The sequence below is a fragment of the Lepidochelys kempii genome, chromosome 7, assembly GCF_965140285.1.
Source record: "Lepidochelys kempii isolate rLepKem1 chromosome 7, rLepKem1.hap1, whole genome shotgun sequence".
Taxonomy (NCBI): domain Eukaryota; kingdom Metazoa; phylum Chordata; order Testudines; family Cheloniidae; genus Lepidochelys; species Lepidochelys kempii.
This window is the reverse complement of record NC_136386.1, coordinates 81,909,292-81,936,629: the sequence shown is the minus strand read 5'-3', so window position 1 is coordinate 81,936,629 and position 27,338 is coordinate 81,909,292. Positions and strand designations below refer to the sequence as shown.

The 27,338-nt window shown below is 43.8% G+C and overlaps 1 protein-coding gene across 1 annotated transcript; it reads right to left on the bottom strand.

Annotated features, from left to right (window-relative positions):
- Window positions 1-218: 218 nt before the first annotated feature.
- KIFBP (kinesin family binding protein) lies at window positions 219-27,338 on the bottom strand. Its single transcript, XM_073353504.2, has 7 exons — window positions 26,578-27,338; window positions 23,579-23,677; window positions 12,987-13,066; window positions 12,703-12,886; window positions 11,400-11,484; window positions 4,349-4,458; window positions 219-1,670 (listed from the first exon to the last, which is right to left on the bottom strand). Exons 1-7 carry the CDS (start codon window positions 26,944-26,946, stop codon window positions 792-794), a joined length of 1,806 nt encoding a protein of 601 aa, XP_073209605.2. The 5' UTR covers window positions 26,947-27,338; the 3' UTR covers window positions 219-791.

Sequence of the window (27,338 nt, the reverse complement as noted above, 5' to 3'; positions counted from 1 at the left end):
AGCACACCTTTCATGGTGTATTTGATCATTATTTCTTATTTTTCTGTTCTGGATATGTTGGTGCCTATTTGTACAACCGTTAAAAGTCAGACAGGATTATGGAGTTTTACAGCTAGTTAAAACTTATGGTATTTTAGTTTCTGTAAAAAGTGGAACAGGATCTATTGTTAATCAGGTCTTAAAAATACAAATTAAATCAGAAGGACTCAGTGAAAAAGTTTAGTCAAGCAAGTCCATTTATTGAGCCTCTAATAGGTGTGTTTAATTGCAACAAAAGTCACTTATCAACATACAAAATACAGGACAATCAGGCTCCTTTCCATATGGATAATCTTTGGAGCATGGGTTAGAAAGACTAAAACCCTGTCTAGTAGACAGAATGCATGCCTAAAGTCTGATTCTTATTAAAGGTAACTAGGACCAGTCAAGCTACCCAAAAGGTTCCCTTAAAAGAAACATCTGAAGTACAACACTACATTTAGAAACTGAATTACGTACTGGAGGAAGAAAGGCAGGCAGGCAGGGTTTGTATTTACATAAAGAGCATGCAATACAAATCATCAAATGGACATTCACTTTACATTTAGAGTTTATACCATTAGCATGGGCGAGAAACTAAACTAGACAGTTCTCAATTTTAAAAAAGGTTCTATAGTGCCTAACATATCTGGATCTTATAGCTGCAAACATCTGAATGCTAAGGGCAACAACAAGGTATGGGAACTGTCCCAAAGTATGTTTGACAGAGATCATTTTAATATTGCACATTTCCATTCACTGAAGACAAGAGTTTAACGGAACGGAGACAGTTTGGCTTTTAGCCTCTCCATTCTTGTTGGAAGCAGACCAACCATTTCTTTACTGAGTTCTAGTTCAGTTTCTATGGCCTGGACAGCTTCTGGATGCTTCTCACAATAGTCTACCAGAAATGTGTAATATTCCAATGAGGTCTGCATATTCTCCAGTTGTTTCTTGCCATCAGAAGTAATAAGCTTGCCATATAATCGTGCAATGTGAAATTTGGCCACCATTGCAGGGCGAAGAACATCATCCTCGAGTTTTTCAGGAAATATCTTATCTGGGTTCCTCAGAGAATCTAAGAAGAGTTCATAGTACTTGACTGCTAACTGAGCCAGAGAATTAATTTTTTTTATAGTATGAGAGTCGAGTTCCTCTAGCCTGTTACCAATAGCTACTTTTAAATCCATCATCTCATAGTAGGTGTCTGCTAATTCAAACTGAAGCTGCCTACTGATCAACAGGTAATACTGTGGATTCAAATCCACGTACATGGGCTCCAGCATATCTATTCTACGCTTGTGCATCTTGCAGCGTCTCTCATAGTCTTCTTCAAAGAAAGCAAGCACCTTAAACAAGGCACTGTGGTCCTGAACAATTTCAATATGGTCAGTAACATAGCCATCAAACTGAAAGAACTCTTTTGCTTCATGAACGTAATTCTGACCCACTAGGAAGACTTCTCTGGCTTCTTGAAAATCTAAAGGACATATACAGCTCACTTTCTCTTCTGTGGCTAATATAGAGTCACATAGATCACTGGTTCCAAAGAGAACAGCTTTCTTCCTGCCCTTCTCTTTTTCATCTTCCTCTTTTTTCCTTTGAGCTTTAAGTTCTGATTGCCTGTCTGGATCCAACTCTCCGATGTTATCCTAAAATGACAGAGCATGTTAGTTTAAAATACATGTGGCTACGGAGAACAACATGTATTGAAGCTGCTTTTAACTACAGTCCTTAATGCAAACAAACAGCAAGACAAGAGAGTGGGCATGCTAGCATATTAAAATTTATGCTCACTAAATTACACAAATTATGATCTTACCTCTGCAGTGCATGAGATTTATTTAACATGGATATTTTAGATGTATGTCTCCACCCCAGGAGGTTTTTGTATCCAGACAGACAATGGAGCTGGAGCCCTTTAAGACCTCAATTCAACAAAGTACTTTCAGCAGCTTCTTAATGGGCACTGTATAGTCCCATTGGAAGTCAATGGAACTATTTGAACGCTTAAGTGCTGAATAAGGATCACATTACCCACATGCTTACATTTAGTCTTTGTCTACACTACAAAGTTTTGTTGGCAAAAGTTATACCGCTTTAATTAAAGCGCTTTAAATAAAACCACTGTTGCATGTCCACACTAGCTCCTTTTGTCGGCAGAGTGCATCCACACTAACAGCTCTTACATCGACAGAGAGCAGTGCACTGTGGTAGCTACCCCACAGTGCAATTGGCTGCAGGGTGCTTTGGGAAGGGTTTGCAATGCCTCATGGGGCAGGTACAGTGTCACACGATGCAGGTTTCTCAATCCCATCGTTCCAGGGGCATCCTAGTAGATTGTCAGCCACTTTTTCAACTGAAGCGTGGGAGGGAGGGAGAGGAGGGTGGTGCGTCTGGGGCGGGGGAGATAGCAGGCCGACTGACCTATCCTGAGGTGGAGGGGGAAGAAAGAAACACACGTCAGCCCCCAGCTTGGCACAGCAGTCCCTCCCAAAGCAGGCCACTCTGCCTGCCTGCGGTTCTGTGATGCCCTCGGAGTTCTACCACAACCTCCTCAGCTGCTCGAAGCTGCATCCTGAACAGCTCTGTGACTCTACATGCTGAGGAATGTCAAAGCAGCACGGCAGTCTCCCCCCCTCTCCCTCCCCACTGTGTTCCTAGTGCAGGGCAGAACAGGAACATTCCACATTAATGATTTGCTCTTTGTTCCCCAAAGGGAGCAGCCCGCTCAGCTGTCAGATACTTCCCCAGACTTTTGAAAGGGGAGGGGCACATGCCTGCAGGGCAGCAGAGATCAGAACAGTGAGCAGAGTGATCACAGCAGGCATTGTGGGACACTGGTGGAAGCCAGTTATGTGGACAAAACAAACAGCAGTGTCTACACTGATGCTTTATTGCTTTAATTCTGCTGCCAAAGGTTTATTCCTCTCGTTGAGGTAGTTTTGTTTTGCCACCAAAGGTAGCTTTTTAGTGCGTACGTCCTCCTGTTTTGTTGGCAAAAGCCAGCTTTTGCCGAAAAATTTTTGTAGCGTAGACAAGGCCTCAAACAAATACTTGAGTGCTCTGCTGAATTAAAGCCTAAGAAGGGGACTTTGTGGGCAAAGATCGGGGAGGCTTGTAAAGTTGCTATGTTCCATTAATCAACCAGCAGGGCTGAGCAAACAGCTTGTTTTTTATCCGGTCTCCATGTTGGATCATATTAAAGAAGTTCTGTATTAAAAATCACAAATGAGTTTGATTCCCCAGAGTTTAAATTCCAGGGTATTACTAATTAAGAGGTCTCTTGGTTTTTGGTACTGTTTCTCTCCCTCTATGTGTGAAACTTGCAAGCTGCTAATTGTGTTAGTACATTCTAAGACAGAGTCTGTTCTCAAAGCAATTCACAGAGAGAGAGACTCAAAGCAATACTCTAACAACAGAAACAGCACCCAGAGACTCCCCACCCTTTTGTTGTATTAACAATTGTGATTAAAATAGAGATAGAGGATGTATGTGGATGGATGCTTGGTGTGGATAATAACTGAATGATCAGGGAGGTGCCAGCCTAAGAATCCAGTGTCCATCGGCTGAAGAAGGCATCAAGTGGAAATAACCAGACGACTCCCCCCCGGAGGGCAGACTGGAATCCACCCAACAGCCTCAAGGATGGGAGAACCAAAGAACAAGATAACATCTTGGAGCCGTCAGGAATGTGCTATCTGCTGATTGATTCAGCAACAGCATGATGAAGCAATTCCCATAGACTGGCATAGGAAGAAATTCCTATAAAAATAGACTCTAAAAAGTGAGAACTTTGGGGTCTGATTCTGAAAACCAACTTCCAGGAGCATCAGATGAGCATCTGACAAGGCCCTGCTCCCTCCTCATGTCCAGGCCACCTGGCCAGTGGCTTGGCATGAGCAACTCTAAGGCTGGTAACTATGATAACAACCTTGCAGAATATGTGTGTGTGTGTGTGTGTGTGTGTGTGTGTGTGTGTGTATATAAATTTGAGATTGAATGGAATGTTATAACTATAACTAACTGCTTACTATGATTCTTTCTGTATTCACAGTAAATGTGGTATTTTGCCTTTTTCCCTTTAATAAGATCCTGCTGGTTTTTATTTTATTGGTACAACATTTATACTTATTTGTAATATAACAGCTTTATTCAAGGGTTAACTGTTTTTAGAACATGTACAGCCTAGAGTTCAAATATTTGTCTCCTGATTACTGGTTGTGCAACTATGTATCCTTAATGTTTGGTTGTGAAGTTATTCCTGTTATTTATAAATGAAGTTTTTGTTGATACTTTTAAACAATTGTGAACAGAAATCTTTGATTACCTCAAGTGATTTCCGAGCACTCTGCAAAAGAGTCAAGCAGTACTTAATCCAACATCTTGCAATTTCAGCTTTTCTCTGTCGAAGATCCTGTTGGTCTTGTTCTGTTTCATCTGATAAATACACATATCACATAAAAAACTGGGGAGAAGTGAAGTATTCCAGCTCAAATGTTACATTAAAAAGGAAGAACAATCATTTACATTGATCAGGATATTTTTCTGTCTTTCCTTTAAAGTTTTAAGAGTGCAAAGGTTGTAATCCCTAACTAACAGACTCAGAAGATGGATTACTGTGGATTTATCAAGTACTGCCTTTAAAAACAGTTTAGATATGTAACAGGAAGACCACCTGGTTTGGAGTTTTTCCAGAGTATAATAAAACAGATTTGTTTTCTGTTCTAAAGTGAGAGCCCATCTGCCCTTCAAAATCAACTAACAGAAAAGCTGCTCTCTAGCATGACTAAGACACTGTTTGCTCTTGCAACAGCCCTAAGAATTATAGTGAAATAGAGACTGTCAAATTGAGGAAGCAAAGTCTGTGGCCAATCCAAAGTACAGGAAGACTTGCTAGCCCACAAACTCTTACACTCTCCTTCCCTCCCCAAGTTCCCCACCACAATCACAGTTTGCAACTGTGTTGACATCTCAACACAGACACCAAAGATAGAACGGACGTTAAAACTTAACTATCCCATCACCTCTAATGGAAGTGGAGACAAATTAGTGGGACAATGTGGTGAAGCCTGCACTGCTGATGCCGCCATTCTTGTCCTCTGGATACAAAGGATGCTTCAGTCTCCAGTGCTGTTAAGTTGGTACCTTTCACAGGCACTACATTCTATTTTTTTTGGGGGGGGGGGGGTGCAGAAAGAGGTAGAGGAGGAGAGTTCTCAACAGCCTCAAAGTGACCTCCATTTGTTCATTAGTTTAAGAATCCCTGCACTGTACACAGCGGATGGTTTTGTTTTTGTTTTACTAACAGAATTTAGATGTTCCGTTCACATGCTTGCAGGTGTCTATTCTTTAAGCAAGTACTCAGGTGAAGTAACTCTAGACCAGTGGTTCTCAAACTCGGGGTCAGGACTCCTCACGGGGGTTGCAAGGTTATTACATGGGGGGTCGTAAGCTGTCAGCCTCCACCTCAACCCGGTTTTGCCTCCAGTATTTATAATGGTGATAAATGTATTTAAAAGTGTTTTTAATATATTAGGGGGGATTGCACTCAGAGGCTTGCTATGTGAAAGGGGTCACCAGTACAAAAGTTTGAGAACCACTGCTCTAGACCAGGGGTCGGCAACCTTTGAGAAGTGGTGTGCCAAGTCTTCATTCATTTATGGTTTGGCGTGCCAATAATGCATTTTACATTTATGGGGCTGGCGGCTAGAACCCCAGACTGGCAGTGGGCTGAGCAGGGCCGGCAGCTGGGACCCCGGCTAACAGCAGAGTGCTGCCAAAAATCAACTCACGTGCCGCCTTTGGTACACATGCCGCAGGTTGCCGACCCCTGCTCTAGGCCTTTACTGATCAATCCAGCCTTTTCTCCTTTAAAAGAGATTTGATGAATTGCAACCATTTCATATGCAGAAGTGTGACATATCACTGACTGAAAGCTCCTAGCTTGAAAATCTGAAGGCTTGTCTACACTGGCAAGTTTTGTTGTCAAAAACTGCCTTTTGGCAACAAAACAGCAAGAGCTTACACACTACAATGGGACTTTCATCGCAAAAAACACCCAGTTTTGGGCAACAAAAAACTTCCACCCCTACAAGAGACTTTTGTCTTTTCCCCTCCCTTTATTGTCGACAAAGAACCAGTGTAGACACTGCAGATTGTTTTGTCCACAGAACTGGCTTCCACCAGTATCCCACAATGCCTGCCCTGATTGTTCTGCTCAGTGTTTTGATCTCTGCTGCCCTGCAGGCATGCGCCCTTCCCCTTTCATAGCTGTGTGTTGCTCCTTTTGGGGAAACAAAGAGCAAATAATCGGAATGGTCCTGTTCTGCCCTGCACTAGGAACACAGCAGCAGGCAGACTGCTGTGATGCTTTGCCATTCCTCAACATGGAGAGCTCACAGAGCTACTCACGATGCTGCTCTAGGCAGCTGAGGGGGCTGTGGGAGAACTCAAAGAGAATCCCAGGATACACAGCGATCAGCTCCTCCTCCCCACAACACTGCACTGTGGGATACATACCCACAGTGCATTGCTCACCCGGTCGACGATGGCGTCCCCAGTGTGGACATGATCTGTCAACAGAGGGAGCAAGCGTGAACACCCTTTGGCGATTTTTGTTTTGTTGAGTTTGGGGGGGTGGGGGGGTTTGTTGTCGACATAAGTTTTGGCAACAAAACTTGGTAGCGTAGACAAGCCCTGAGTGAGTGGAACTTATTCCCATGTTTTAGATCCCAGAACTTTCCATATGATGATTTTCATAGTACAGTGGCTCAGGATATAAAACTTAAGAGGAAGGGAGAAGAAAAAAAAACAAAACCAAAAACCAAAACAGGAGGAATTCCCAGCATGCTGTAATAAATATCACTTTGCACTTATAGAGCATCTTCCATCCAATGATCTCAAGTCATTAGCTTCCTCATCTATACAAGAGAAGTATCATTATTCCTATTTAACAGATGAGAAACTGAGGCACAGAGAGGTTAAGCAATTTGCCCAAAGTCACAGAGGAAGATTTTGGCAGAGTTGGAAAGAGGACCCTTGTCTCTCAACTCTCAATTATGTGCTGGAAGTAGACCATCACTGTCCATATACTTTACTGTAATAAACATGATTACGTAATAACAGAGGTGACTAAGGGACAGCCAAGAAAATGGCCCCACCACTGTGTTCGGTACTGTACAAACACAGAGTGGACAATGGCCCCTGCCCTGAAGAGCATACAATCTAAATAGACAAGACAGACATAGGGTGGAGGAAAGGGTCTGACACACAAGCAGATTGAACAGCATGATGGCAGCAATCATCATGTTAGTTCCACTATTTTGGGGGGTGGGGGGGAGAGGGGAGAGCCGGGAGAAGAGAAGGTGGTTTAGTTTGGAGGATATCAGCAAGAAGGGAAGGGGGAAAAGAAAGTAAGACATCAAGTGTGGATTGAAGCTCAGGTGAAGAGATGAGGGTGTGAGTGATAGTCACTCAGCACAGAGCAGAGGAAGTCCAGTCACAACCGTAGAGTTCTCAATGTCCAAAGATCCCTACTTTGGTTCCTACCAGGAGTCGTCTCCTCTCTGCAACCCAAAGGACAGTAGGAGAGATGCAAGCCCCAGAGCATGAGCGTGTGGCCTCCCCTGCACAGTTCTGGGAGGGAAAGGTGGCTCTGGCTGGGCCCCATTTTACCCCTCCCTGCCACAGTGCAGCAGTTCCATCTTTGGCTGCTTCTACTCCTACTGGCTGGAGTCTCTGGGTGGTTTCCTTGGTGAAAGCATACCACATTTCTGACCCCAATGTCACCCTAGTGATCCAGACAGTAACACAGTCAAGTGACCATGGCAATCTAGATGTGTGAATTCACAGCTGTCAATTACTTCATATTTATTCTAAGATGTCTTGACAGACCTCTATGATTAGTACAACCCAGTATTTCGATGCTGTAGTCATCATGAATAGGTCGGAATACGAACAAGAGGCTGCTTGGCAACTCTCCAACACCACTTTCTACAAGCCATTACACTCTGATCCCACTGAGGGTTACCAAAAGAAACTACACCATTTGCTCAAGAAACTCCCTGAAAAAGCACAAGAACAAATCCGCACAGACACACCCCTGAACCCCCAACCTGGGGTATTCTATCTGCTACCCAAGATCCATAAACCTGGAAATCCTGGACGCCCCATCATGTCAGGCATTGGAACCCTGACAGCAGGATTGTCTGGCCATGTAGACTCCCTCCTCAGGCCCTACACTACCAGCACTCCCAGCTATTTTCAAGACACCACTAACTTCCTGAGGAAACTACAATCCATCGGTGATCTTCCTGAAAACACCATCCTGGCCACTATGGATGTAGAAGCCCTCTACACCAACATTCCACACAAAGATGGACTACAAGCCGTCAAGAACAGTATCCCCGATCATGTCACGGCAAACCTGGTGGCTGAACTTTGTGACTTTGTCCTCACCCATAACTATTTCACATTTGGGGACAACGTATACCTTCAAATCAGCGGTACTGCTATGGGTACCCACATGGCCCCACAGTATGCCAACATTTTTATGGCTGACTTAGAACAACACTTCCTCAGCTCTCGTCCCCTAATGCCCCACTCTACTTGCGCTACACTGATGACATATTCATCATCTCGACCCATGGAAAAGAAGCCCTGAGGAATTCCACCATGATTTCAACAATTTCCATCCCAACATCAACCTCAGCCTGGACCAGTCCACACAAGAGATCCACTTCCTGGACACTACGGTGATAATAAGCGACGGTCACATAAACACCACCCTATACCAGAAACCTACTGACCGCTATTCCTACCTACATGCCTCCAGCTTTCACTCAGACCACACCACACGATCCATCGTCTACAGCCAAGCTCTACGATACAACCACATTTGCTCCAACCCCTCAGACAGAGACAAACACCTACAAGATCTCTATCAAGCATTCTTACAACTGCAATACCCATCTGCTGAAGTGAAGAAACAAATTGACAGAGCCAGAAGAGTTCCCAGAAGTCACCTACTACAGGATAGGCCCAACAAAGAAAAATAACAGAACCCCACTAGCCATCACCTTCAGCCCCCAACTAAAACCTCTCCAAAGAATCATTAAGGATCTACAACCTATCCTGAAGGACGACCCATCACTCTCACAGATCTTGGGAGACAGGCCAGTCCTTGCCTACAGACAGCGCCCCCAACCTGAAGCAAATACTCACCAGCAACCACATACCACACAACAGAACCATTAACTCAGGAACCTATCCTTGCAACAAAGCCCGTTGCCAACTGTGTCCACATATCTATTCAGGGGACACCATCATAGGGCCTAATCACATCAGCCACACTATCAGAGGCTCGTTCACCTGCACATCCACCAATGTGATATATGTCATCATGTGCCAGCAATGCTCCTCTGCCATGTACATTGGTCAAACTGGACAGTCTCTATGGAAAAGAAGCAATGGACACAAATCAGACGTCAAGAATTATAACATTCAAAAATCAGTTGGAGAACACTTCAATCTCTCTGGTCACGCGATTACAGACCTAAAAGTTGCAATTCAACAAAAAAACCTCAAAAAACAGACTCCAATGAGAGACTGCTGAAATGGAATTAATTTGCAAACTGGATACAATTAACTTAGGCTTGAATAAAGACTGGGAGTGGATGGGTCATTACACAAAGTAAAACTATTTCCCCATGTTTATTCCCGCCCTGTTCCTCAGATATTCTTGTCAATGCTGGAAATGGCCCACCTTGATTATCACTACAAAAGGTCCGTCGTCCCCACCCCCACCCCTGCTGGTAATAGCTCATCTTAAGTGATCACTCTCCTTACAGTGTGTATGGTAACACCCATTGTTTCATGTTCTCTATGTATATAAGTCTCCCCACTGTATTTTCCACTGAATGCATCCGATGAAGTGAGCTGTAGCTCACAAAAGCTTATGCTCAAATAAATTTGTTAGTCTCTAAGGTGCCACAAGTACTCCTTTTCTTTTTGCGAATACAGACTAACATGGCTGCTACTCTGAAACCAGTATTACGTAAAGTCTTGGGCTCCTTATCTAAAATGGCTCTTGCATAGCCTGCCTCCTAAAAATGTAGCTAAATTGGCTAGATGAGATGTAAAGGGTGATTCTATATAGGTTTTTGTCCTTTTCAAGTTTCCAAAAAATGTCGTAAGTGATGACATTTATACACTGTGCAACCCAGCTGACTGAACTCTGGTTAAAGGAAGCTTGGCTGTGTTCCCTTCAGCTGTATTTTGTCCCTGAATAACAATGCCAATTGGATCTAAGGGGACTACATTCCAATTAGCATGAACTCTTTAAAACTAGCTAACACTCACTGCAGCAACAGCAGGCTAGGAGAATCCAAAAATGCAGCCCCTTTGAATGCTAACACAATCTGCCATGAGTCTAAAGCCTCATTTATCTGAAGCTTTCAGTTGTCCAAGATTTGAAACGCCCAGGGCTGTGCTGTAGATATGCAAAACCAAAGCTTACCGTTTTACAGGAAGTAACGAAGTAGGATGTTTCAAGTAGCACAGCTACAGTCATATGACCATGCCCCCTCAGAAGCATGGCTGTCTTTTTAGGAAGGTACATTCTATTGCACTTGATTGTGTTGATTTACGAGTTGTTTATTTCATTACACCAATACAAAGTCAGTCAGGGATGATGACAACTTCATAACTACCATCTAATGAGATTGCACCATGTCAAGTGACAAATTGTAGGGTGTTTTACATGTATTTGCTTTTCTGCTGAAGTCTTCATTTTAAGCCTATTCTCAGCAAATGTCTTCTCACATCAGATTTGTTTAACAGTTTTCATTTAGGGATTGCTCTAAACAGATTATACACTGTACTGTAAATGTGAGAGCCAGGATTTTTTATTTATTTTCTTTTTTTCTTTTTTAAAGGGTGAGACATTTTCTCTCATACTCCTGAAAACACCTGGACGGAGATGTTCACATTTTAGAACTGCCCCAATGTTTTTTCCTCCATCCTCCTGGCAACTTCTAACATCGGTCAATTTTACCAAAAAAAACTCACTAAAGTATCACCTGACTCTGGTGAAATTCCTGAATCAGCAGCAATAAATATCTGAGCTTTTCTCAAGGTGTTTACATGTACCAAATCTTAAGAACTGTTGTGCATGCAACTTAAAAATCTTAGTTTAATAGTAGTACTGGTATAAGGGAAGATAATTAATTCTCCAAAAGGAACTGGAACTCCTATTAAGAGCTCCCAACTGATGAACACATGAGCATTTAACATCCATACTAACAATGCTTATTTCCAAGCTACTTGATTGAAGTTAACGATCAGTGAAATAAAAATACAAAAAAAACCACACAACTTACTGTCCTCTGAAGAAGGAACCTGTCCAGCTTGGCTAAAGATAACATTAGCAGCTGCTAAACAGTGTCGAGACTCCATAAAGCATTGCTGTGGGGGAGAGAAACAGCAGTGTTCAACCATAGGTACAAAACAGCCAATGAGCTGCTACTTTAGACTTAATTAAGTCCCTCAAGTTGTATAGTTAGGACATGTGAAGATGGGGAAATTGCAGAACTGAAAGGTTCAAGGACATTTTCCTTTGGTCATTAGAAAATATAGTACAATTTGAAAGGAAAGATGATTTTTTACATCTACTATGGAATATAGCACCTTCCCACCAACAACCCTCCACAGAGGTAGTCACTGCCTTTTATAGCAGGACTGAAGCACAAACATTATAAATTCTTTCCATGCTGCTCTGACCTATGCTACTGTCATTTCCTGGGTCTGTGGTAAACACTGTGTTGTGGGGCATAATACAGCCCTGAGCTGAACATAAACTGAGCACACATTATGAGTCAGATTCGGATTCCCTTACTCTCGCATTGAGTAGTACTTTACTTGATGGTTAAATTCCTTCTTGATGGTTAATTCCTTCAGTTTATCTCCTCAAAAGGTACAGGAGTGATAGTTTACTGCTGAAACTCTATTCTTAACTGAGTGGTATTGCAGAAGTCTCCAAAGCACCAAATTGTTTTACAGAACACATTAGAATTGGAGTTGTCTTCCGTAGGAAAGGCCTCATATAAAAACAGAAGGATTTCACAAAGCAGTGAGTTGTTTAGTGACAGTACAGAGACTCTGGAGGCAAACAGAGCATCCATTATATGATTGGCTCACACAACCTTCCACAAATTTTGTGCACATGCTAAAATATTCAAGAACAATTACTTAAAGGGTGCATTGTAAGACTCAAGCCTGAATGTATTTGTTTTGGCTAGATAAGAACTAAGTATTAGCAGGTAGTTTAAAAATATTTTCCTTTTTGTTTCACCTTTAAAAAAAAAATCTCATAAGCACCACATCACACACCACCATTATTATTAATTATTTGTACTACTGTGCCCACTTGTGCTTTAATTCTTAAATTTACCCCTCTGCTTACTTTCAGCAACATGCTACCACGGGAAGTGCAACCACTGCACTCCCTTAAGACAGATGTTTGACATTTGAGGTCTATTTGTGTGTTTAAAGGAGGACATTTTAAAATCCAGTAGGCACCATGCCTCAATGAGCTACTGGAACAGCAACTCTGACTTTGTAGTTACCTTTTATGATTGCAGGTTAATAAGTCATAACCATAGCAGAGAACATTTAAATGGTTACCTTAGTGAGATAATATTGTGACAAGGTAGCAGCATTCAGAGCCCATTCTACTGGATAGTAGCCGCTGTACTCAAGCTGTCGTTTAAGGGTGGTATGGCAATACTGGGCAGCCTTCTCAATCATTTCCAGGTGTTGGTAGACTTGGGCCAGATAATATAAAGTATGGGTATAGGCTTTTTCAAATCTGGGAAGACAATTTGGGTCTTACTTTAGATTTATTTATTTTTAAAAAACAAACAGCCATCACATACTCATTTCAAATGTATACTCTAGTCAGCACCCACCTTTTTGATCTCTCTTGATCTGTAAGTTTTTCTTCTTCAGCCATGAAGTGTTCGCTGGGATCAAGGGGAGGGTTCCCATTCTGAAAAATAAGCAGTATATCCAGTACACAACCTGTAACTTAGTGATATTGTGCTCCCTCTGCTGGCTGCAGTGTGAAACACAGTGCAAGACCAGAAAGACCTGTGAGCATTTTGCAGTTTTTCAACCCCAAATTTAACACTAGACTGTTGATTTTCCACAGAACTTCTGAATGTTACATTTAATGTGATTTCCTGAAGTCCATGAGATGTTTTTAGAAAAAAAGCAAACAGTATGCCTCACTTTTTCTATTGTGTTATAAAACTGCTTCTCATATATAACTGTGTATATTTTTTTAAATATTACATTGTGACAAACTAATTTACTCTGGATTCATACTGATCTCATGAGAATTTATTAAACAGGTCTACAAATATCAAATAAAGAATTCATTTACCAAGATACACTACCAGCACACACACACACACACAGTATCCTTCACAATATTTCCTGCAGGATAAGCATAGAGAATGCCTAGCAGACCCTACCATGAGGTCTGATCCCACTAGCATTTACGCATGTGAGTAGCTTTATTAGGAGCAGTCCCACAGAAGTCAAAGAACTACTTTGTGAGAGTAATGTCACTCAGTAATTTCACTCATGTGTGAAAGCATAACAATGTCCCTGGAGAGATTACAGGTTCACTCCCCATGAACAATCTCTTGATCTAAGGCCAGTCCACACACTATTTTTGAAACGGTGAAACTATTTTGGCTAGGAATGGATTTTTTAAAAATAAAAATAGTTATACTGGTACAAGTCATGGTATGGAGGCACTTATATTGGTATAAGAGAGCCTTATTCCAGTATAGCTTGTTCCCCTTCCCATATGGGAAAAGCTATACTGGTCTAAAGCACCTTTATGCTGATATTGTGTCCATACTAGAGGAGGATGTATCACTTTATACCAGTATACTGAAACCAGTACAGCATGTGTGTTTAGACAAGCTTTAGAAGCATGGAGTCTCTACTGCTTAAGCTATAGCACGTCATCAGCCATTAACATGGAGGAAATAGACCCAAAATCTCTCTCTGTGGTCTAGCCACAAGAAGGGAACAAAGAACACACTGAGTTAGTTGGGTTACACACTCCCCTGGGGCCAGGAAAGCTTGAGTTCCCAGCATATCAAATCCCCATATGGCACGCCATTTCTAACAAAGTGCAGATCACAGCATTTGCTAGTTCAGGTCCCTACTGTCACCTATACAAGGACAAGAAAGAGGCAAAGAGTGAAAGGACACCACACAAATCTAGCTGCATGACCACAAGTGAAGTGCAATTCATTTTAAAGAAAAACTCCAGTGATGTATCAATTTCAATTTATTAGGTTCAATAGAGAACAACAAAACATTCATTCCAAAGAGACACCATGCTTCCTGAAGAGACTGAACCAAAGCGTAAAGCATCTCTCTTCCACCAGTTTTCAAAGGGGAAAGTCATAGCTTTGAGTACTGATTTAGATAGATTTAAACAAATATTTAAGATGTGTGTGAAGTAAATGTAGTTTTGTTCTATATTAATAGTTTTTGTTTGCTCTGTTTATGGAGATGATTTCTGGGGTTTATACAGAAGGGTCCTGTATACAGCATCTTGCCATTGTGTCTGTTCCTATAAGACAGCTGTCAGACAGTTATATCTAGTACAATTGGGCCATACCCATGCCAACACAATTTACAGCACAACTTTGTCTGTCTGCACCTAACTTGCTTCATAGATATGTATGTGCCTGCTTTTTATGAAAATTTGGTACACCTACCCAACAGTGCCTCAATTGCTGGTGGCACTGGCTGAGGACTGTGGATGTGCTTCCAAGATGGCTGCCTCATATCACTTACCATTCTGTAAGTTTTTAAGCATGCCAATATATTAGCCAGTCACGTTACTTGACATTATGAGCATCTTCATCACGGAGGTCAGTTTCGCAGTGCAACTTGCTGTACTAGCGTACTTAGTAGTTTACAAGCTTATTGCCTGATCACTTCAGAAATGAACAGCAGATAAATGTTCCTGCAATAACAGTACTTAGCTTGACATAGATTTTTCATCCATATATCTCAAGGGAGGATAAATATTACTACCCTCCTGTTACAGGTGCAGAGACAGACACAAAGAGGCAAACGGACGAATCCAAGGTCTCCACAGCTCAGTGGAAGAGCTGGAACTAGAACCCAAATCTCCAGATGCAAAGCTCAGTGCCTTATTTGTTGGGCCACACGGTCTCTGCCAAGCTAAGAGAAGAATATCAAGAAGAATGGAACTTCTGTAACAGGCTTGGTTTGTCTACATTCTCAAGACGTACCATGAGACAGAGGGAATCTGGACCACGCTCATGAAATGAACGCAAAACAGGATTGACACATTAAAGTCATTCTGTTCTTTACACTTAGAATAGAACTGAAGACGTGGCCAGAATGGAATTCTCTCTGTGGCAATCCACCTCCCTCTGCCTCCTGTAGAGACTCTGCAGAGAAAGGAGGAGCAGCTCAGAGAAACACTCCTCATGAGAAGTGGGGCAGGGGCTGGGAGAGGGAGTAATATAGCTACCTTTTCCTCCCACAAATTGGGGGGGGGGGCGCACCGTACAATAGGCTTGTGCCTTTACTTGCTTTTTCATTAAAAACAACCCTGAAAGTGGTTGTTGTTTTTTTTAAAAATACATATCTATTCTACTGGTCTTTAAGTCAGGTTTTGTCTAGCCTGGAAAAGGATGGTGATTGAAGAGCTAATGAAGTGATTACATCACAAGAGCGCAAAAGTTAAATAACCCAGGGATGAAAGAATTTTTAGAGTCAATTTGTTTAATGCTTTTTCTTTTGGTTACATCTGTTTAGAATAACTAATTAACTTTTTTTTTTTTAAATTAAAAAGTATTTATTAAAGTTTCCCACCAGTTCAGCTGAGGTGCAAGAGCTCATAACACATTCCTTCAGAGATTCCCAACAAATTCTTCAGTAAATTCCAGGAGATCAGAGATGACATTTCTAAAGTTTAAAAAGTTACAGGACTTCCTGCACCGGCTCTTTCCCCTTTCCAGTCCCAGTGTACCCTTCAGATCTCAGGCCTCATACCTTTACCTATGCTGGATGGAGTTCCATGATTCTCCCGCTCTTAGACCAGGCCCCGGGCTACAGTACCCTTTGAATCAACCATGATAAGCGAGCAGGTCCAACTGGTCTCAGCACCTGTGGTTCTTCTCTTTGGGAGTTTGATCAGTGATGTAAATAGCGACCAAAGCATTGTTTATTTTGCTGTAGGAACAAAGCGTTTTAAGAGATGTGTGTAGAGTGTTTGTTATCTTACTTAAAAAGCCTTAACATCCTGTGATAAGAAAAGGAGTACTTGTGGCACCTTAGAGACTAACCAATTTATTTGAGCATGAGCTTTCGTGAGCTACAGCTCACTTCATCAGATGTTTACCGTGGAAACTGCAGCAGACTTTATATACACACAGAAATCATGAAACAATACCTCCTCCCACCCCACTGTCCTGCTGGTAATAGCTTATCTAAAGTGATCAACAGGTGGGCCATTTCCAGCACAAATCCAGGTTTTCTCACCCTCCACCCCCCCACACAAATTCACTCTCCTGCTGGTGCTAGCCCATCCAAAGTGACAACTCTTTACATAATCAAGTCGGGCTATTTCCTGCATAGATCAAGGTTTTCTCACATCCCCCCCACCCCCATACACACACAAACTCACTCTCCTGCTGGTAATAGCTCATCTAAACTGACCATTCTCCAGGTTTAAATCCAAGTTAAACCAGAACATCTGGGGGGGGGGGGTAGGAAAAAACAAGAGGAAACAGGCTACCTTGCATAATGACTTAGCCACTCCCAGTCTCTATTTAAGCCTAAATTAATAGTATCCAATTTGCAAATGAATTCCAATTCAGCAGTTTCTCGCTGGAGTCTGGATTTGAAGTTTTTTTGTTTTAAGATAGCGACCTTCATGTCTGTGATTGCGTGACCAGAGAGATTGAAGTGTTCTCCGACTGGTTTATGAATGTTATAATTCTTGACATCTGATTTGTGTCCATTTATTCTTTTACGTAGAGACTGCTTGCTACAAGGGGCCACAGCAATGGTTCCCTCACCCCACCTAGCAATATTGTTAACCTATCCAACTATACTCTCAGCCCAGCAGAAGCAGCTGTTCTATCTCGGGGCCTCTCCTTCTGCCCCTCCACCCCCACGAACATGATACAGTTCTGTGGTGACCTAGAATCCTATTTTCGACGTCTCCGTCTCAAGGAATATTTCCAAAATACCTCTGAACAACATACTAATCCACAGAGGTCTCCCTGCCAACACTACAGAAAGAGGGATTCTAGATGGACTCCTCCTGAAGGTCGAAACAGCAGACTGGACTTCTACATAGAGTGCTTCCGCCGACGTGCACGGGCTGAAATTGTGGAAAAGCAGCATCACTTGCCCCATAACCTCAGCCATGCGGAACGCAATGCCATCCACAGCCTCAGAAACAACTCTGACATCATAATCAAAAAGGCTGACAAAGGAGGTGCTGTTGTCATCATGAATAGGTCGGAATATGAACAAGAGGCTGCTCGGCAGCTCTCCAACACGAGTTTCTACAAGCCATTACCCTATGATCCCACTGAGAGTTACCAAAAGCAACTACAGCATTTGCTCAAGAAACTTCCTGAAAAAGCACAAGATCAAATCCGCACAGACACACCCCTGGAACCCCGACCTGGGATATTCTATCTACTACCCAAGATCCATAAACCTGGAAATCCTGGGCGCCCCATCATCTCAGGCATTGGCACCCTGACAGCAGGATTGTCTGGCTATGTAGACTCCCTCCTCAGGCCCTACGCTACCAGCACTCCCAGCTACCTTCGAGACACCACTGACTTCCTGAGGAAACTTCAATCCATCGGTGATCTTCCTGATAACACCATCCTGGCTACTATGGATGTAGAAGCCCTCTACACCAACATTCCACACAAAGATGGACTACAAGCCGTCAAGAACACTATCCCCGATAATGTCACGGCTAACCTGGTGGCTGAACTTTGTGACTTTGTCCTTACCCATAACTATTTCACATTTGGGGACAATGTATACCTTCAGATCAGCGGCACTGCTATGGGTACCCGCATGGCCCCACAGTATGCCAACATTTTTATGGCTGATTTAGAACAACGCTTCCTCAGCTCTCGTCCCCTAAAGCCCCTACTCTACTTGCGCTATATTGATGACATCTTCATCATCTGGACCCATGGAAAAGAAGCCCTTGAGGAATTCCACCATGATTTCAACAATTTCCATCCCACCACCAACCTCAGCCTGGTCCAGTCCACACAAGAGATCCACTTCCTGGACACTACAGTGCTAATAAACAATGGCCACATAAACACCACCCTATACCGTAAACCTACTGACCGCTATTCCTACCTGCATGCCTCCAGCTTTCACCCTGACCACACCTCACGATCCATCGTCTACAGCCAAGCTCTGCGATACAACCGCATTTGCTCCAACCCCTCAGACAGAGACAAACACCTACAAGATCTCTGTCAAGCTTTCTTACAACTACAATACCCACCTGCAGAAGTAAAGAAACAGATTGATAGAGCCAGAAGAGTTCCCAGAAGTTACCTACTACAGGACAGGCCTAACAAAGAAAATAACAGAACGCCACTAGCCGTCACCTTCAGCCCCCAACTAAAACCCCTCCAACGCATTATTAAGGATCTACAACCTATCCTAAAGGATGACCCAACACTCTCACAAGTCTTGGGAGACAGGCCAGTCCTTGCCTACAGACAGCCCCGCAACCTGAAGCAAATACTCACCAACAACCACATACCACACAACAGAACCACTAACCCAGGAACTTATCCTTGCAACCAAGCCCGTTGCCAATTGTGCCCACATATCTATTCAGGGGACACCATCACAGGGCCTAATAACATCAGCCACACTATCAGAGGCTCATTCACCTGCACATCCACCAATGTGATCTATGCCATCATGTGCCAGCAATGCCCCTCTGCCATGTACATTGGTCAAACTGGACAGTCTCTACGTAAAAGAATAAATGGACACAAATCAGATGTCAAGAATTATAACATTCATAAACCAGTCGGAGAACACTTCAATCTCTCTGGTCACGCAATCACAGACATGAAGGTCGCTATCTTAAAACAAAAAAACTTCAAATCCAGACTCCAGCGAGAAACTGCTGAATTGGAATTCATTTGCAAATTGGATACTATTAATTTAGGCTTAAATAGAGACTGGGAGTGGCTAAGTCATTATGCAAGGTAGCCTGTTTCCTCTTGTTTTTTCCTACCCCCCCCCCCCAGATGTTCTGGTTTAACTTGGATTTAAACCTGGAGAATGGTCAGTTTAGATGAGCTATTACCAGCAGGAGAGTGAGTTTGTGTGTGTATGGGGGTGGGGGGGATGTGAGAAAACCTTGATCTATGCAGGAAATAGCCCGACTTGATTATGTAAAGAGTTGTCACTTTGGATGGGCTAGCACCAGCAGGAGAGTGAATTTGTGTGGGGGGGTGGAGGGTGAGAAAACCTGGATTTGTGCTGGAAATGGCCCACCTGTTGATCACTTTAGATAAGCTATTACCAGCAGGACAGTGGGGTGGGAGGAGGTATTGTTTCATGATTTCTGTGTGTATATAAAGTCTGCTGCAGTTTCCACGGTAAACATCTGATGAAGTGAGCTGTAGCTCACGAAAGCTCATGCTCAAATAAATTGGTTAGTCTCTAAGGTGCCACAAGTACTCCTTTTCTTTTTGCGAATACAGACTAACACGGCTGTTCCTCTGAAACCTGTCATCCTGTGATAGTGACCTAGACAGGCCTAGCTTCTTCAGTCATCCCAGCAGGGTTCCCATGTCTCTGTCTCACTCCTCTGAATAACTACTTCTCCTTGTGAGAGAGGGATCCCTTTTAATCCTGCCAGGTCTCCTTTGTTTTTGTGAGTTTCTGGGCTTTTTGCCTTATTGGCCAAAACTAGTTAAGCTGTCTGGAGACAAGATATAGAATCTTAAAACTCCAATCCTGTCACAAGAAACTTGAAAGCTTTCAATCCCTTTTTACACCTCATAAAGCAGCAAAAAGTGAATAAACTTGATTTTAAAAGTTCTTTGTAGGTTATATTTAATATTCAAATCTCAGACCCTACCAATCAGGCAGTAAATACACAACTGCACAGACCATCTCAAATTTTAAATGTATGTTAAAACTAACCCCACAAAACAATCTTCCCAAACTGACTATTATTCCAGCTTTCCATCTCAATTCAGTCTTTTCAGAGAAACATTGGAAGAGCTCCATGGAGTTAATTAAAAAAAAAAAAAAAAAAAAAAAAAAGAAAGATAGCAATCCAGCTTCCAACATTGGAGAGAGAACCTACATATGCTTCAGGATCATGCTTATGGTCAAACCTTGAATTACTCCTGGGGGAATTCTGCAACACTGTGCATGTGCAGAATTAATGTCCCCCACAGATTTCTTTACTTCCCCGCAGAAAAATTAATTTCTGACAGGGAAGCAAAGGGAAGCTGCAAGAGCAGTCACACCCCACTCCCTAGCAGTGCAGGTACATCATTTCAGGCACCTGGAACAGCCAGCAGAGAGGTAAATTACCGCAGGGCTGGAGACACCCCAGCCCGTGGCTCCTACCCTGGGCCGGGATCAACTGCTAGTCCTGGCTGGGCTGGAGGCAGGAGAGGACGGGACTTCCTCTTCCCCTGCAAGAAGTGGCTGGGGCTGTGTCAAATCCACCCTCAGAAACCTCCCCCAGCTGCAGGAAGCGCAGCATCCTCCCCTGCTTCCTGCCCCGTAACTCCTCAGTTGTGGGAGGGAGGGGTCATTGCATGGGGAGCTGCTCCTCCATCCTCCCAACCCCTGTGCATCCAGACCTTCCACACCCAGATGCTCCTGCCAAGCCTCACCCTGTACACCCAGAACCACCCCCCCAAGCACTCCATACCTGAACCCCACCCCACTGAACCTCAACCCCTTCATCTGGAGCCCCCCTGAACCCCAGACCCCCATCTCTGCACCCTAGACCACTCCCCACTGAGCTCCCTACATCCCTACACCTAGAACCCCACCCCCACGCCTATGGATGCAGATCCCCCCACACCTAGACCCCGCACTGAGCTGCCTGCACCTAGATTGTCCCACACAGAACCCTCTCACCCCACCCTTTACACTTGAATCCTGCCTGGTTGAGCCTGTCTGCCCCACACCTGGTGTGCCTAGCACAGAGGGGCAGGGCCCCAGTGTGTTTCTGGGACAGGCCCAGGCCTTGTGTTGTGTCAGGGTCAGGTGCAGCCTCACCGCTGAGTCGGTGTCTTAGAAGTGGAGAGGCTGCAGAGTGATCTCCCACCTTCGTGCAGCCAATGGTCTGTGCTCCCCACTGCCCTGCTGGAGCCTCCACATTTATTTATTGACAAATAAAACTTGTAGAATTTTAAAATACCATGTGCAGAATTTTTAATATTTTGGTGCAGAATGCCCTCAGGAGTACTGAATACAGGTTGTCATGTACACAGCATCAATGCCAGAAATGAGTGTCAGGTGTTAACTAGGAGACATTTTTAAAAAGTTCAGTCCTCACAAAGACAGAGAGGCCAAAAATTTGTAAAGAGAGAGAGGCCAAACTGTAACTGGAGAGATTTCCCCGCCTCCCAGTGTGTTGAATTGCCGTGTACTACGGTTTTCTTCAGAGTCACAAAAGGTGAATTAATAATGCAGAAAGCTCTTTTTGCAGCACTATTGATACATTGTGATTGCCTCAAAGAGAAGAACAAAGGCCCTGTTGTGCCATTGCTATCACACAGCAGAGTCAACAACTCAGGCCTTGTCTACACTGCCACTTTACAGCACTGCAACGTTCTCATTCAGGGGTGTGAAAAAACACCCCCTGAGCACTGCAAGTTTCAGTGCTGTAACGTGGCAGTGTAGACAGTGCACCCAGCGCCGGTAGCTACTCCCCTCATGGAGGTGGGTTTTGTTTTGTTTTTTTTTAAAAATAGTACTGGGAGAGCTCTCCCCCAGTGCTGGTGCTGTGACTACACAGACACGTTAAAGTGCTGCTGTTTAATATGCATAAGGAGTTTGGTCATTAACAAGACTGCCTGAGACACACAAGAGCCTTTCTGAAAGAAAGCTAAGGGCATGGCTGCACCTGCAGATGTAGAGCGCTGGGAGTTAAACCAGCCTTTGGAGACCGCAGCAGGGAAAACGCTGCTGTGTGTTTACACTGTCAGATTCAAGCGCACTCAAGTGGCCACATTAGCAGCTCTTGTAAAGCAACAAAGAGCAGTGCACTGTGGTAGCTACCCCAGCACGCAAGCGGTTGTGACATGTTTCTCATATTTGAGTGTGTGTGTGTGTGTGTGTGTGTAGGGAGACACAGTGTGTTTTGGGGTGCTGAGAGTGTGTCAGCATGCTGTCTTGTAAGTTCAGACAGCAGCAGACCAAGCTCCCACCCCCGCCTGCCTCTCCCTCCTTCCCTACCTCCCCACACACCCCAACAGAATTCCACACTAATGGTTTGCTTTGTCCCAGAGCAGATAAGCATGCCATGCCGGCTGTCAGAAACAGAGCTTTGAAAAGGGATATCCTCATTCCTACAGCCAATTCCATAACGAGAAGAGTGGCCACTTGATTTCAGGGGATTATGGGACATTTCTAGAGGCCAATCACAGCACAGTAACGTAACACCTCGTTCATACTGATGTCCAGGCGTTTCAGCCCGGCCACAGCAAGTGTTATGCTTCTCCTGGAGGTGGATTACCAGGAGTGCTCCAGCTGCAGAGTCCAGGCGCTCTACATGCCTTGCCAGCGTGGACACGTCGGGTGTTAGGGCACCTGGGATTGCTTTAATACGCTCCAACTTGCAAGTGTAGCCAAGCCCTTAATGCATGCAGCACTATAAACTGTTACAGCAAATCGATGCAGACAGTTCAGGAGTATTTAAGATTAATCTTTTTCTTTGTTAACTAAAAGGTATGGTTTGAAGTCTCTCACGGCTTTGCAGTACTATCAGTATGAAGTTAAGTAGAGATAGCGGAAGCTAGATTCCATCTAGTTTTAATTCTGGCTAAATAACTTCCAACATTGAATATTTTACTTATTTTAGTATTTAAGCCAAGTTCATTTGCTGATTAAACCAGAACTGAAGCTATGATGACTCACAGATCTCAATTCCTCGTAGTGCTAGCAAACACACGTCACTTTTCAGAAGCACAGTAGCTGCTAGTAGGAAGCTTCACCAAGATGTTTTTCAGAAAAAAATATTCACTATGTATACTTAACAAGAAATGCCTCTGTATGTGAAGGCTCAAAAATGATATTCTTCTGACAGATGCAGTTTTCAGAACAAGAACCATCTTTTACCATCTACAGCATTCTGCATAATCCCCAGTCCTGGCTGGCATCTCTAAGTGGTGCCATAACACAAATAAATAATAGTGCACTGCATGTGTAAAATAAGCTCTGTTAACAGTACCTCTTTCATGTACTGATTGTACAACGCCTCTGCAGATTCCAAGTAAGTCTGTGCTGTTTTAATTTCACCTCTTTCCGACCACAGGATACCCAAATTGTTCTATAAATGTAAAAGGGGGAGGGGAAGCGGTAGATGCGGTGGAAGAAGGAGGAAAAAAAAAAAAAGTTATTTTCCAGTATTTCCCATTCCCAACAAAGTTCTCTAAACACAACTAAATTCCACCCCAACACACACAGCCTATTTGAGCCAATAAGAGTTGCTTTTAGAGAAAAAGGAGTGTAATACCTGGCTCATAGTTTATACCTTAAATTGTTTAAAGACACCTTATCACACTATAGCAAACATGAAAATAAAGACCCAAACATACATAAGCATATAATTTTCTCTATTTCTTATTATTGCAGGTGTGTGTTTAAACAGATGCGCTCTCTCTCATACAGTTTTATTTCTGATTCACCCTGCAATTAAGTCATAGCATCAGTGTTGTCATAAAAATTACCAGGAAGTTAGAAATTCAATATTATGACTTCAAGGCTGGATAAAATAGGATGAGAAGTTGAGCTAGAAAAGAGCAGATGATGTTTAAATAAGTATCTTCATTGATAGGCAAAGGTGGCAAGAAAAGTTAAGAAGTGGAAGTTAAGGGATGGGTATTTTAGATCTAAACCATGATAATTCCCATGGCAACATTTCTTACATTGCTTCTGGAGACTCTCCAATTTCAAAGAGCTTCTCCAAGTATATCATGAAGAATTTAGCATTCATAAACGTTCCAAGTTGGACACGTACTAAATTTTGTTTCTATATTTGCTCACTTGAAAAGGTAAGTCTTAATATACAACTAAAGAGACTCAGAGGGGTAAAAGTGGAATTCTATCAAGTTGCCTCTGCAGCTGGCCCACTCAAATTAGCCTTCTTTTAGGAGCATCAGACTGTGTGGTGCTCATAAAGAGAAACACTACGTCCATGGGACTGGATGTACAGTGTAACAGGCAAAAATCAGACATCAATTATCTCGTATAGCACTATGCAGAAGAGCACAAATCAGAGACAGGGCCACAGGAATTGACCTAATAAAAGAAACTCTGTACCAGTGCTTCCGCAATAGAGGTCAGTACAAAGAAAGCACATAAAAGCACTTTAAAAAAAGAAAACCCTTCAGATGCAGATCTACAGAATTGGCTCTTTTATCTTTTAAACCAAGAAAGCTTATGCCCAAATAAATCCGTTAGTCTTTAAGGCGTTACCGACTCCTTGTTGTTTTAGCGGATACAGACTAACACAGCTATCCCCTAAATTCTGTAGATTATTGCTTGTACTGCAGTATTTATGTTGCTTTCCTTTAAATGTTCAAGGTTTGTTACAGCCTGTGAGATTGAAGTCTTGGTGCAAAAGCCCAGTTAGACACCATGATTTCTAGTTGTGTTATTTTGCATACATTGTCCAATGCTAGGAACAAGAGCATCATTTGGCAACAGAACTTCTAATAGCATTGGAAAGATCTCTGGATATAGCAAAAAGAAAGGGCAGGAACAGCAGGACAAAGACAGTGTATCCAGAAGATAGCACCTGTCTGTTATAAACGAGCACCATTTTAAAAAGCCAATTCAGAAGCAGAACTAGGAGGACTTGTGGCACCTTAGAGACTAACAAATTTATTTGAGCGTAAGCTTTCATGAGCTACAGCTCACTTCATCGGATGCATTCAGTGGAAAATACAGTGGGGAGATTATGAAACAATGGGTGTTATCATACATACTGTAACGAGAGTGATCAGGTAAGGTGAGCTATTACTACGGGGGGGGAAGGGGGGACCTTTTGTAATGATTTTGCAGAACTGAATCCTTGGCCTAAGACAATAGAAATTAAAAAAAACAAAAACAAAAAAAAACCTCTGGCATGATGTAAACTTGTATAGTTACGACCCTTTTAGTTACTGGTGGGACACTAACCCATTTTGAATGGTTTCTGAAATAAGCCTGTTACTTTTAAATGACAGGTTTATAGTGTTGACTATGAGCCCAACCCAAGCTGTCACACTGGAAGACAGTGACCACATGCAAATGCAACCTTGAAAATTTCAGGTAACCAACCCACTTTACATACCGGTTTGAAAAAATGACTTGTTGTAGTCAAGTCACTCCACTATCCCCTATTATAATAATTTTGCAAGGCTTCACAAGGAGATAGTTATTGTGAGGTTGCCTGTTATGGTTAGCTCAGCCAGCTGTCCGAAGGACATCTGAATAGTCCTTCTGTTTAAGACTTCTTATGTTACAGCTTCTTTTAGCACATGTAAAAATTGAGTAAAGACTGGAACATCTCTGAGAATGTATATGTATTTGGTAACTATTCTGAAAGGAATATATAGAGGAGAATGAAATTATTGTAAGGAAATTAATAGTATTTGCAAAACTCTACTCACTCAGATATGGTATTATATTACCATAACGTTAAAGAGCAGGCAAACAGATTAACTGCAACAATAAATTCTCATCACAATTTTGCAATGCAACTTTACATTTTCAAAGCACTGTTCGAATATTAACTAGCATAGCCCTAAGATTTCAGCATTTCAATAGCTCATACCGCCACTTACACTGTTCAGGTCATCCTACGCATCACAAATAAAACGGGCCCAGATTGGGCAAGGTTTATGGTGCTACGCTGCCTAAGGTCAGCAACACCCTAACGCTGCAAATCTGCCCAAACCTACTTCACGTCCCAAATGGCACGATGCTCCAGATCGATTGGAGACTCCCACCACCCAGAGCCAGGAGCGAGTCAGCCCCCCGTTGCCCAGACGTGTCGGCCGCCGTCCACGGCGAGATAAGTCACCACAGCGGGACCCAGAGAGCAACTCAGTGAAACCCTCGCCCGCCAGGGGAGTCCAGCCAGGGCCCTGCCATTCGCCCACAGGGCGCCCACCCATTGAGCCGCGGCAGAAGCTCGTGGGCCCGGCACGTCCCGGGGCGCCCAGGGCGGCGGCCGCTCCCTACCCGGGCCTGAATGTAGAGGGAGACGCAGTCCCGGGAGAGGCGGTGGCGCTCCAGCAGCCGGGTGCACTTCAGCAGGTGCTCCTCGCCGGCAGAGAGCTCCTCGGTCTCGGTGTGGTTCACCCCGAGCTCATACTCCACCACGGCCAGCCGCACGGCCCGCAGCGCCGCCGCCTCCCCCGCAGGGGCGCCCTCGGCCTCGGCCGCCTCCTCCGAGCCCAGCAGCTGCCTGATCTCCTCCAGCAGCTCCCGGGCGCCGTACTTGGAGCGGTAGGGCTCGTTCTCCGGGTCCTTCTTGGACTCCACGTTGGAGAGACTCAGCGAGCTGCGGAACTTCTCACAGAGCGAGGCCCAACCGGCAGGGGCGGCCATCTTCCTCGCCGGGCCCAGCGCCACCCGCCACTGCGACCAACCGCCTGGGCGGCTCGGGGGTGTTAGAGCGGACACGTGACGCTCAGCGAGCGATCAGGACGCTAGGGGTGTCTGCCCGCTACTGTCATGGCGCCCGACCCCAACGTGAGGCTCGTGCCACGCCCCACCCTCCGCAGGGTCGGCCCGTTTCAGCCGAGCTCCCTCGCCTCGTTCTCGGAGCCGCAGGGCGCCCAGTGCCCGACCTTTGCCCGCCTCAGGGGCAGCCTCGAAAAGTGCCAGGGACGGGTGAATAAACAGATGCCAAATGCGGGTGGATCGTCCCACTCCCACAACCCCAGCTCTGCGCAGGACGCGCCCATGAAGTGCTCTCGGGCACTGGTTCTTCGCCTTTC

Coding starts and splice junctions, on each gene's coding strand:
- KIFBP (XM_073353504.2), bottom strand. CDS start 26,946: ATGGCCGCCCCTGCCGGTTGGGCCTCGCTCTGTGAGAAGTTCCGCAGC. Junction 13,067..23,578: donor ACAATCAGTACATGAAAGAG/GTACTGTTAACA, acceptor CTTATTTTTCAG/AATGGGAACCCTCCCCTTGA. Junction 4,459..11,399: donor GGTTCCTTCTTCAGAGGACA/GTAAGTTGTGTG, acceptor TGTATTTATCAG/ATGAAACAGAACAAGACCAA.